The 13,336-nt window shown below is 39.2% G+C and overlaps 1 protein-coding gene across 1 annotated transcript; it reads left to right on the forward strand.

Annotated features, from left to right (window-relative positions):
- Positions 1-6,547: 6,547 nt before the first annotated feature.
- On the forward strand, positions 6,548-8,270 carry LOC137943625 (endoplasmin homolog). The gene is made up of 2 exons (XM_068789081.1): positions 6,548-7,144; positions 7,749-8,270. The coding sequence occupies exons 1-2, from the start codon at positions 6,548-6,550 to the stop codon at positions 8,268-8,270; spliced, it is 1,119 nt and encodes a 372-aa protein (XP_068645182.1).
- Positions 8,271-13,336: the final 5,066 nt, after the last annotated feature.

A 13,336-nucleotide genomic window follows, 5' to 3' on the forward strand; every position in this document is an offset into this window, starting at 1 on the left:
GGTCCTTGTCCTTCATATGTGGATCTTCGGACATTCGATTATGTTTGTTTTGTGCATCTACCTGCTCATGAATGACATAAACTTATAACCCAATTCATTAAGTGTGCTTTTCTTGGTTATGCTATATCGCAAAAAGGCTATGTTTGCTATGATCCCCATGCTCGTTGTATACGTGTTTCTCGGAATGTGGTTTTCTTTGAAAATCAATATTTATTTCCCTCTCATGTTGGGCTACCATATGCATCTTTATCTATTCTGCCTAGCTTTTATGAGCCCAGTCCCACTTCATTTGTGCCCCCTCATGATCTTGACCTGGCGCCTGCTCCTGATCCTCATCCTGCTTCTGCTTCCATCACTCTTCGCCGGTCTACTCGCACTTCTCACCCCCTGATATGTATGCTTTTTCCTCCACTATCTCTCTTGTGGCTACTTTATCATCTATTTAGATTCCCTCTTGCTACAAACAGGTAATGACACATGAGTGTTGGCAAAAGGCAATGCAAACAGAACTTCAAGCTCTTGAAGAGAATCACACTTGGGATGTTGTTACTTGCCCCCTACTATTAAGCCTCTTGGGAGTGCTAGAAGTTAGGACCCCATGAGAATGACTCTAGGTTAATGTGGAAGAAGAAGGAGAGAAGCGAGAAAGGAGAAGGACGTTAGAGAGGAGAGTTTGGATTAAGGGAAGGAGAGAATGCATCAAGGGAGAAGGGAGGGTGGCTGGACGATTTCTCAAAGAGAGGAGAATGCTTGAATGCCTTACCTCTTAGGCAATGCTCTTATTTATAGTGTTACAAAGCCCTTAGGGCTACAACTCAATAGATTAAAAGACATACTACGACAATGTATTTACATCTTAATACCATCCTTATGGAACATACCATAAATAACCACTTTGCCACTCCTTTGATGTGTGGGCTTCTAGCCTTGAGCTTGTGGGCTTGAGCCCATCTTCCAACACTCCCCCTCAAGTTGGAGGAGAAAATACATCATAAATACCCAGCTTGCCACCTATATAGGATAGAATTTTGGATGTAACTGATTTGGTGAGGATATCAGCTAATTGATCTTGAGATGAAACATACTTAAGAGAAATTATTCCTGCTTGAAACTTTTCTCGTTTAAAATGACAATCCACTTCAATATGTTAAGTTCTTTCACAGAAGACTGGATTTGACGTAATGTGAATAGTTGCTTGATTATCACAATGTAGGCCCATAGAGCCTTGTTTATAAAATCCCTATTTGGTAAGAAGAGTCTTTATCCATAAAAGTTCACTTATAGTGTGGGCCATAGCTCGGTATTCTACTTCAGTACTAGATCTTGCAACCACGTTTTGCTTTTTGTTTTTCCATGTGACCAAGATCCCTCCAAAAAGGGTACAATACCCAAACGTAGATTTTCTATAATCAGGTGATCCAACCCAATCCAGCCCAATCTGCATCTGAGAAGCCTTCTATATTAAAGTGACCATGTTGTTTATATAGCAATACTCTTCCTGAAGCATCTTTTAAGTATCGTAGTATTCTCTCCAACACTTGCCAGTGCGTAATTTGTGGTTTGTGCATGAATTGATTTACCACGCTCACAACATATGACATATCTGGCCTAGTTACAGTGAGATAGATCAATTTCCAAAAAGTCTTTGATATTTTCTAGTGTCAACATCTTCTCCAGTTGTGACACACAATTTTTCATTCGCATCCATAAGTGTATCAACTGGTCTACAACCCTTCATTCCTATTTCTTCAAGAAGATCCAAGACGTATTTTCTTTGAGGCAATACTATTCCATGGTTTGACTTAAGGACTTCTTTACCCAAAATATATTTTAGCTTACCCATATCTTTAGTCTGGAACTCTTGACATATCATATTCTTCACTTCTTGTATACTATGAGCATCATTCCCAGTCAAGATAATATCATCAACATACACGGCCAATAATATCTTCCTTGTGATAGTATCTTTAACATATACTGAGTGATCAACCGAGAACGTATGCAAGCCAAATCGTAGAAGGGCTTGATTGAATTTGTCAAACCAGGTCCGAGGGGAATGTTTAATCCCATATAAAGATTTATTTAACCAGCATATGGACTCCCCCTCAACCACATATCCTAGTGGTTGGACCATATAAATTTCTTCACGTATATCACCGTTTAAAAATGTATTTTTTATATCAAGCTAATATACTGGCCAGGATGAGTTATCAGCAATAGAGAGGATGATACGTACCAAGTTCAGTTTTGCAATCGGAGAGAAATTCTCTTCATAATCTATCCCATAGCATTGAGTATAACCTTTTGCAACAAGGCATGCTTTAAGGCGAGCAACCGACCCATCTGGGTTGTTTTTCACCTAAAAAAAATCCATCTGCAACAAACTGGTCTTTTTCGTTTTGGGAGTGATGCCAATGTCCATGTTTGATTTTCATATAATGCATGCATTTCTTCATCCATTGCCGCCTTCCATCCTAGATGCTTCAGGGCCTCCTGATAGAATTGTGGTATGGAAATAGACGAAAGAGAAGCAAGAAATTGAACACACTCAGAAGATAAGCGATGAGAAGACATAAAATTGGCAATTGGATGAGACATAGTACAAGAACAGGTTTCCTTTTATAATGCAATAGGCCGTGTATCAAATTCAGGCCCAAACATAGGAGGAGGAAATGTAAACCCTAGAGAAGCCTCATGTGAGGAGTAGAAGGAAGTGTCTTCAAAGAAAGTCACATCACGAGATACCATCAACCTCCGAAGTGTAGGATTATAACAAATATATCCTTTTTGAGTTCGAGAATATCCCAAAAAAATACACCTTAGAGACCGAGGATCAAGTTTACTTTTATGTGGTGAAGTATCATGAACAAATATGTGCAACCGAATACTTTAAGAGGAAGAAAAAAACCAGATCTTCACCATGAAACAAAATAGAATACGGAGTTTGATTTCTAAGTACTGATGAAGGTAACCTATTGATGAGAAAGCATGCTGTAAGAATAGCATGAGGTCAATAAAAGTAGGATACCTTCATGGAGTAGAGGAGGCCCCGAGCAACTTCAAGGAGGTGACGATTCTTTCTTTCAGCAACACCATTTTATTGAGGGGTATAGGCACATGATGTTTGATGAAGAAGCCCATTACCCTCACAAAAAGATTTAAACTCATTAGACAAATATTCCTTAGCATTATCGGATTTATGGATTTGATTTTTTTTCCAAATTGCACTAGAACCATTGCTTGAAAGTTTTTAAAAATAGAAAGAATTTTTGATTGTTCTTTGAACAAAAACAACCAAGTCACTTGAGTAAAATCGTCCACAAAAGTAACAAAATATTGAACCTGAGAAATGTTAAAGACCTTTAAAGGGCCCCATACATCAGAATGTAATGCAAATGGAACAGTACTAGTAGTTGTAAGACAAGGAGAATATGTACTCCTAACATGCTTACTTAATTGACATGCCTTTCAATTGAAATTAGACAAAGATTTAAGAGATAGAACTAAAAAACAAAGTGATGAGGTAGATGGATGACCAAGCCGGTTGTGCCAGAGTTGAGCCTTAGATGTAGTGGATGAAATAGCAGCTACTGGTGGAAGAGTAAAATAGTATAAACCCCTTTTTCATGGCTACCACCAATCACCTGTTTCGTAGTTAGATCCTGAAATATACATGAAGATGGTGAGAAGGTGATAGAATAGTTCAATTATTTGGTTAATTGACTAACAAAGAGAAAATTTAACGAAAATTGAGGAACAAATAACACATCTTGGAAAGGAATAGACGCGTTAAGAGAGGAGGATCCCTTGCCAAGCACCTTGGTTTGGGAACCATTAGCAATAGTGACAAATTTATGAGGAAGATATGGAGACAATAAATGAAGCATGTGTTTGTTACTGACAAGTGTTTGGAAGCCCAAGAGTCAATGATCCAAGAGTGTTACAATGTGGAACCCACCATGGTGCATGAGCTGGTGGGACCCACCATGAGGATGAGGGACACCAAGAAGAGTCCTCACCCAAGCTAGCACGAGTTAAGAAGTTAAGAAGCACAAGCTGAAATGAGTTAGAAGACTTGAAGATCATGTAGGAGCCACAAAGATACCATGAGCTGGCAACCTTATCAATATGAGTTGGAAGATCATGTGGGACCCACAAGGATAGGGCCACGAGCTGGTCTCCTCCTTTACATTCACGTGATTGAAGAAAGAGTTCTAGTTCAACTCATATTAGTCTTTTAGTAGATTGTGTTGATAGACTTATCTTAGAGACTTAGAGTTGGAGTGTAATTAGGAGATTGAAAGGCTAGTTGTATAAGGACTCTACCTCTTCCTCTACTATTGTTGAATTTATAGAAAAGTAAAATACTTCATTGACATCAATAACTTGTTGTAATCAGAATACATTAACCTCTATTTATAATAGAGGCAGGTAGTAGAGTCCAATCACTACCCTTGTCCCAATTTCACCCAAAATCTAACACTTAAAGATAAGTCGAAACATAATTAAATAACTCAATATAGATAAAAGACAAACATAACTCAAACTAAAACTCTTCTTTGACGTAACCATAAGATAAGATACTTTTTTGAGTCCTACTTGATCTTCCAACTGATGTGATAAGGATGCCATCTCAAGGTAATCATTGTGGGTCCTACTTCTTATAGGTTTGGGCCCATCTTGTGGGCCTTCCTTGGTCGTGTGGCCCATCCTATAATAATCTTAGATATGTGGGCCTTCCTTGGTCATGTGGGCTTGAGCTTATCTTCCAAAACTTCTCCTAAAGCTGGGGGTGAGACCACAACATGAACTCCCAGCTTGTTGCAAATGATGTATAAAATATTTTTGTATAAAATGGCACATCTTCCGATATGCCTTCATCTGCCAACATTCCCCCTCACGCTGTTGCGTCCTTCCATGAGGCCTTGCTGGCATAATATAAGTGAGAGTAAAAATCACTCCTAGCCAGTAAGCCATTTCTTCATACTCCAGTCCTAATGCTGGATGTAGGGCACACTCCGTCTTCTATCGGTAGTGTCTATCGGCATTGCTCTGAAGTGTCCACCACCATTTCCCTCCACATGACAACGACTCTCAAGTGGTAGGAGTCATAAAAGCCATTACAGGGGGTATAACATAGATGTAATAATAAATTCCTCCGTCATAGTTTCCCAACTGTGATATTTTTTGAGAGGGTATCCTCGGTAATGGTTTCCCAACCGTGATATTATTTTTTGATAGGGCCCATAATGGTTTCCCAATCGTGATATTTTTTGACGGGGTAAAATAAATGATGATATGAGGCCACCTCTTCGTCAATAATAATGTCCCCAAAGAGACATAATAGCAGCAACTGTATAATAACACGACTATCTTCCAACACATATAACACGAACCAAATAATAAACTTTGTAAAAGAACCCATGAAATAATTCGATATAAAAATTTATTCTTAGATGCACAAGCTCCATATTTTGAGCTCCCCTTTCTTGAATATTTTGGTCACATAAACTTATTCACATTATATGAAATAAAATACCTCTTTCTTGTACTTCTTGTACTTCTCCCCCTCAAGTTGAGAGCTAATGGTAGTGATCCCAGCTTGAACCAAATATCATAGATGTAACAATATGCCAAAATAACAGAGATGTATGAATAAGCCCTCAAACAAGGGATAATTGAGATATTTTCCTGATATATCAACTCAAAAAGTGACACAAAACAATTGGCTTAAATTCGGATTTTCAATGTAACAGAATACCAGCATGACCTTTGATTCTTCCAATGCGAATATTTCTTTAAATATAGATTAGATTAACATGAAAATTTTTTATTATTAAATTATACTTAAAAAAATCATACCAAGAATTGGTTGAATAGGTAAGAAAATATACTTATGTATATTTATTTTTATATATAATTCTCCATATAAAGTCTCTTTCTTGATAGCATAAAATACTTCGGAAGTTGAGGCTTTCTGCTGCTGCTCGAACCTCTTTTTCAATCTGACCTTTGGTGCTTCAAATATCGATTTCTCTTTGTAGATAAATCAGATAAAAAATTATTTGAATAGGTCAAAGAATAGACTTGTAGATTCTAGTTCTTCAAATATAGATTCTAGTTCTTACTTTTGATATATATTTCTCCATATAAATTTTAGTTCTTGATAGCAAAAAATACCTCGAAATCTGAAGATTGTTGCTGCTGCTGCTCGAACCTTTTTGCAATCTGACCTTGGCTCATTCAAATATCGATATCTCTCTGTAGATAAATATGATTGGAAAAAAATCATTTTTATTTGGAAAGAAGACTCAAATATATTTCTGTAAATATATAATTTGTAATATGAAAACTACTTGTAGAGGTAAAAAATTAAAAGAAAACTACTCGTATAGTGTTACGTATCACAATGGGTTATGTATAACAAAAATTGCACGAGGTACAAGATCACATGGAAAAGGTACGCATTTCAATGGAAAAGATACATGTTTCGGTGGAAAAATTATGCAAAGAATTAGGAGAAGCATGAGCATTGTATGAAATTTTCATGGAATGTTGTACAAGGGAGCCACGTGCTTTCGCAAAAAAGGTCACAAGACCTGAAATTTCCGAGCAAGAGGTACACAATGAAGGAAAAGCAACAGAAAAATTGAAAACAGACGACGAGCCAGAAAAATTGAAAATTTCGTCCCGTTTATCGGCCGAAGTCCATGTGGGGGCAACCTCAACTTCGAACGGGCGGAATGGCCAGGCTTCAGAAAAATTCAAGATTTTCGCGCAAGAAAATCCAAAGCCGAACAACAACGATGAAGAGTTGGGGAAATCGGAAGGGTTTTCTGCCAAAATCTCCTTGGTACAGGCTGATTTGGGTTCAACCTTACAAATTCCCTTCTCACGGCCAACAACAAATTTTTCTGCACAACAGACGAAAGCATTCCGATCTAACTCGGTCATGGCGAATCATTTAGGCCATCCCTCCTCTGTCTTCGACAATCTACAAGCACCGACAGAAACAAGAGTCCATCGAAAAAAGAGGAAGCACCGTCGGAAACAAATCCGGTGGGCTTTGGCTTCTGGATTCTCATTCTCAGCGTCAACCTCGCCCTCGGAAGCCCAGCGGGAACCATCTTCAACGAAATTGGGGGTAAGCTTCTGAATCGTCATCTATTTTTAGGTCAAATCGGTGGTTCCATGCGGTTGAAGGGCCTCCAAGAGGCTAAGCAGCAGCAACACTGCTAAAAAAATGTGGACAAAGGTTTTTTGTACTCTGTTGCAAAGCAACAATGCTTAATTGGTGGAATTAGGGTTTGTGTGTATGAATTTTGCCATGTAATTTTTCTGGGGATGCCGGAATTCATAGAAAAATTTTTAGGGGGACATCACGCTTGCACCTCTTCAGTTTTATTTTAGCGAAGAAGCTACTGAAAATTTTATGGAGACTGCTGAATATTTTGGTCGGGACTAGTGAAAATTTTGCCGTTGAATATTTTGGTTTCTACTCGGTATATTTGGTTGCTGATTATGTTGAAGTTATCAGCAAACACAACAATGAAAAATAGTATGTAGGGGAGTCTACCACTGATGGAGCCTTTGCAATCTCAGAGGACACATGGAATGAACCATTAGGTCGTGGTACCGAGATCAGATTACATCTTAGGGATGAAGCTAGTGAATCTTTGGAACAACAAAAATTGAAGGAATTGGTTGAAAGATACTTTGAAGTCATCAAGTTCCCCATCTATCTCTAGGCAAGCAAGGTGGTTGAGTCAACAGTTTCAGCAGAGGATGATGAATCAAATGAAGAGGTTACTGATGAAGAGTACCACAAATTTTACCATTCTCTTGCAAAGGACTTTGGTGATGAAAAACCATTGGCTTGGAGTCACTTCACTACTGAAGGTGAATTGGATGAGCTTCTTCCAACATATTTAAGCTTTTTGACGGGTCTTGTTGACTCTGACACCTTGCCACTCAATGTGTCTCAAGTAAGGCTTCAACAACATAGCAGTTTGATGACGATAAAGAAGCAACTCACCAGGAAGGCACTGGACATGATCCGTCGTATTGCTTATGAGGCTCCTAATGAGTTTTACACTGGAGAAGTGTTGTTGAAGAGAGGATCATATGCTAAGTTTTGGAAAGAGTTTGGCAAGTCCATAAAACTAGGCATCATCGAGGATGCAACTAACACGAGCCGTCTAGCAAAGCTTCTTCGATTTGAAAGTACCAATAAAGGGAAGTTAGCACCCCCGGGATCCGTACATTTCTAGAATGCAACCAGGGCAGAAGGACATCTTTTACGTTACCGGGACTAGCATGGAACAGTTGGGAAAATCTCCATTCCTTGAGAGGCTCACCAAGAAGGCCTATGAGGTAATTTTCTTCACAGCCCCAGTCTTTGAATTTGGAAAATTTGGAGGCAATTCCGCAGAAGTGTCCTTCCATACTGTCACTATTGGCATTGCTTGTGCCTCTGTCCCTACAGGGAAGACATTAGATCTGAAACAATTCATGTTCCTTTGGGATTCTATCCATCATTGTGATACAATTTCGGGATTTCCGAACCACTTGTAAATTTTGAAGTTGCGTGATATTGTCCTTTTGATTGCTGTTTCTAAAACAGTGCTGCCCATACCAGCAATTCTGGCAGATGCCTTGAGAGCTTTAGGAGAAGAAGCTACTAAAGAACAAATCAGAATCCTTGGTGCATTTCAATATGTCTACAATGATAATTTCCTTCACCGTGGTACAAATTTGATGCCTAAGAACCCTTCTGCATGGAGTGCCTGGAATTCTCTTGGAAACATAAGTAACAACGCACTCCTCACATTTTGGGTCAATGTGATTCAGAATATTGATGACACTGGACTCCTTTTGCTTGTGTCTCTAAACCCACTTCATGAGCCTCGAAATATTGTGATCAAGTGGTCAACAAGCCATCTTGTTCTGTCAGTTGCAGCCTCCAAAGCCTTGCTTGAGCTTGATCGCATTCAGGGAACAAGAGGAAGATGGTATTGCGGAGCATATCAAGGCTATGGGTTTGATGAAAACGGCTTCAAGGCTAGCATAGCGGCTGCAAATGGATATATCTTGCAGTGGGACCAGTTTATGGCACCAAGGGAACCTATTGCTTCTGTTGTTCCATATATGACAGCGTGTGGTAAACTTGAACGTGCCTCGCCAGGTTCCTTCTATGGCACTACAGATTCTGGTGGAGAATGTGGTGTTGTAGCAGAGACGATGTATTATGTTCCTGCTGAAAAAAGGGCCAACTATTGGTACTCAACAGATTAGGGACTGTTCCATTTTTGTGTAGCTGATACTGAACATGATTGGAGGGAAGGGACCAAGCAATATAATTTTATTGACGAATGCTTTGCATCAGGAGACAGACGTCACCTGCCATGGCTTATCTTCCTTGTCCATAGGATCACCCTCCAGCAACTCAGGTAGGATATGAAGTTGGATTCACTACTTATAGAACATATTACCTACCTTGGTGAGTGGGCTGTAATGGATAGAGAGCATTCATTGTCTATGGCTGGGGCTACTGACGCATGGGAAGCATGCACTCTCCACCTTCTTGTCACTGATGGGGCAAGGCCAGATGTACTGATGGTGAAAGTTTCAATTAGTTCAGCTGTTCATGTTGTGCCAGCCATGGGTTCCTCGATGTATCATTTACTGTCAAGGGTAGAGGAGCTGAATTCTCCGGTGTCGGTACTTGCTACTGTAGTAGCACTGGAGAGTGTCCTACTTGATGCATGTGGTGACCTATTAGCTTCAACAACAGCAATGCCTGTAAAGGAATGTAGCCTCAGAACTCACCTTATACAACTGAAAACAAGCGCTGCTTCATGGTCTCTATCTATCTCAGCCATTGAATACTTGTTTACCGGCCAGCGAAATGAAGAATGTCCACGAGAATTATTAATATTTTTTCTCTCGACCTGAAAAAAAAATCCTTGAATGCTTGCTCCAATTTTTGGTGTCCAGAGAGTGCAAATGGTTGTTGCGGATGCTACTCGAGCGTCGGTGAAGACATCGGCATACAGACACTACTTCCGAGCTTGAGGACAAGCTTGTTCTTCCGGGGGGGTGTGATGTTATGCACGCGATAACATTATTATTTTAGTTGTTTTCTTTAATTTACTTTATTTTATTTCAGTTTTTTGTCATAGGGGTATTTTTGGAATTATTTATTAATAGGGATATTTTTGGAATTATTTATTAATAGGGATATTTTTGGAATATTTTATTCATAGGGATATTTTTTAATATTTTTTTAAACCCTAACAGGGTGAACCCTATTTAAGTTGTAAGAGTAATGAGAAAAGGAAGGATTGAAGTATTGAGAATTAGGTTAAATCTTGCGTAAACAGGCTTGAGATCACCTTCTTGAGCTCGAGGTTAGGGTTTTCCTAAAAAACCCACGTATTCTCTCATCCTCCATTGATCTTCGTCTTCCCCATGTCTTCCTACTATCCCTACAGTAATGCGTGGAAGATCCGTAACCCGTGGCAGATCCCAGATCCTCCCAAAGAATCCTTGTGTCATATCCGGGACCGTAACATATAGGGACTGAAAAAAATAACTACGAACCTAAACTTAGGGTTTAGGTTTTAGAGAAAAGGATCACATTACTTCCATGAGTTTACCAAGTCAACTCATAGAACCTACTCTGATACCATGTTGAATTTATGGAAAAGTAAAATACTTCATTGACATCAATAATTTGTTGTAATCAGAGTACATGAACCTCTATTTATAATGGAGGAAGGTAGTAGAGTCCAATTAAAATAAAACTACCCTTGTCCCAATTTCACCCAAACTCTAACACTTAAAGATAAGTCCTAACATAATTAAATAACTAAATATAGATAAAAGATAAACATAACTCAAACTAAAAATCTTCTTTGACATGACCATAAGATACGATACTTTAGTGAGTCCTTCTTGATATTTCAACTTATGTGATAAGGATGCCAGCTCATGGTAATCATTGTGGGTCCTACTTCTTATGGGCTTAGGCCCATCTTGTGGGCCTTCCTTGGTCGTGTGACCCATCTTATAATAATCTTAGATATGTGGGCCTTCCTTGGTCGTGTGGGATTGAGCTTATCTTCCAACAACTCTAAATAGAGTGTTGTAATTCGGAATTAATTAAGTTACACATCTCCTTCTTGAGTTAATCTCTCTCTCTCTTTGCTTGGCGCACACCTCTTTTTTCTCTTTCCTTTTTCTTCTCTCTACCCGAGAGCTCTTGTTCCCTTTTCTTCTTTTTCTTTCTTCTTTTTCTTTCTTCTTTCTCTTGCTCAAAATTTTGGAAAAGGGATCCTAAATTCAACAAAGAGGAAGGGATTGAAGAGCAAGAAAACATATCTATGGCAATGGTAGTGGCAGCAGTTGGGCCTAGTAGAGTAGAAGACTGATCAAATAAGGATTTAACTTCTGAATTGCAGCATAGTCTTCTGCAAAAATAGTCACATTCCATGATTGAGAATAAGTCATATCCTCCTTTTTCTCAACATTAACTTAGGCTGGATTGGCTGTCGCCCAATCAGGCTTGCCATGGAGTTTCTAGCATGAATCCACAAGGTGGTTCTGACCACCACAGTAAGTGCACAATCGAGGCTCAGTGCGGGAATGGGTCGGACCAGTTCGACCACCTCTATTGCGGCCTCTTCTTGTATTTCTGCCGCGTCCTCAAAATGGGGATGATGTACCCCGATTACCAGAGAACATAGCTGATTGAGCATCAATCAGAGAAGGAGGAGATGGATCAAGAATCCGTAACAATGTAGCACTGATGTCATCAAAAGAGGGAAGGGTAGAGGAACTAAGAAGCTGAGTCTTAGCCACCTCTAGATACGACTTAATATTGGTAAGGCAAATAGCCGTTGCCAAGGCCTCACACTGTTTTTCTTGAACAAAAATGTCGGTAGAGTATGGTTGAACAATTTTCCATTCTTGGAGAAGGCTACAAAATTGGGTTAGAAACTCATGAATATTATGTCCTTGTTTGGTAGCCAACATACTTTGGAAAACATTATATACTCTTTGCAAGGAGGCAGTACTGGAATAGAGCTTAGCACTTGTGTCCTAAATATCCTTGGAAGTTTCCAAGTGGACCATATTATTAGCGACATGCTCTTCCATGTTGTTAATAAGCTAACTGATAACCATGTTATCGTTTTTGACGCATTTACAGCAAACTTCATCTTCTTCATCAATCGAAGGAGGGATTTTGATAACATGACTTAGAAGGTCACGAGTAATGAGAACCCTCCATATCGATTGTGACCAGCTGAGGTAATTGGAAAGACTTCATAGTGGAATTTTAGTAATTCGGAGTATGTAACTTTTTGTTATGGTCCTGGGGTTAAGTACCTATGTCTTCCGCTCCTAACAGGCCGGTCTTTTGGGTAGTATTGACTAGGTGCTTAACATTTGGTATCAGAGTAGGCGCTACGTCCTGACTTCGAGTCCCCCCGTACGTAGGTGGACCGCATGCCCCTGGCAGGGTGCCGTAAGGGAGTATGGGCTCCTGACCCGGTCCCCGTTGCTGTGTTAAGGCCGCCATGGTCGTCAGCTCGGGAGGGCGGGGTGTACTGTTATGGTCCTGGGGTTAAGTACCTATGTCTTTCGCTCCTAACAGGCTGGTCTTTTGGGTAGTATTGGCTAGGTGCTTAACACTCTTATTACTCATATGTCCACTCTCCATGTTGACGTAAATTAACTAGAGAGGTCAATTGTCAAAGGGGCTCAAATAAAAATTAGACAACATAATTTGAAGCACCCGTAGACCAAATTAGCCACAAAAAATAAGTAGAGAATATTTTCACGAGAATAAGCACCAAATCATGGAAACATTGGTGGTTTTGTCAATTGATAATAAGAACTAACCACTACTCAACTTCTCTTATATTTATCAAAAAATGGAGAGAAGAGAAGAGATGCAACTCTTATCCTTAATCCAAACTCAACCTCAAAACCGAGTGCAACTTTAGACAAGGCCTTTCTCGGCAAACCGAGAGAAATTTCTTGGGAAAATAAATTCCAACTCATGGGAATACTTCAACGCACAAAAGATTCAATTGTTGAAGTTCAAACGCAAAAATAATAGGGATAAGTGAGTGCTAGAATTTCATCAAACATATAACGTTCATCCATCAACATAACACACTCCCACGAGTAATGTTAGATTATAGAATTGACAACAACATATGTTGGAATTCCATATCAAAAATGTTTGATTCCTATTACATAAAGGTAACTGAATCCAAATAACAAATAGAAAAAAAAAAACCTTTGATCAATCATGTAATTTTTCTAT

Source organism: Aristolochia californica, unplaced genomic scaffold (genome assembly GCF_029961685.1).
Source record: "Aristolochia californica isolate CCGP_79_NKW_82.1479 unplaced genomic scaffold, dmAriCali1.0.hap1 SCAF_11, whole genome shotgun sequence".
Taxonomy (NCBI): Eukaryota; Viridiplantae; Streptophyta; class Magnoliopsida; order Piperales; family Aristolochiaceae; genus Aristolochia; species Aristolochia californica.

Coding starts and splice junctions, on each gene's coding strand:
- LOC137943625 (XM_068789081.1), top strand. CDS start 6,548: ATGGAATGTTGTACAAGGGAGCCACGTGCTTTCGCAAAAAAGGTCACA. Junction 7,145..7,748: donor CATCTTCAACGAAATTGGGG/GTAAGCTTCTGA, acceptor ATCTATCTCTAG/GCAAGCAAGGTGGTTGAGTC.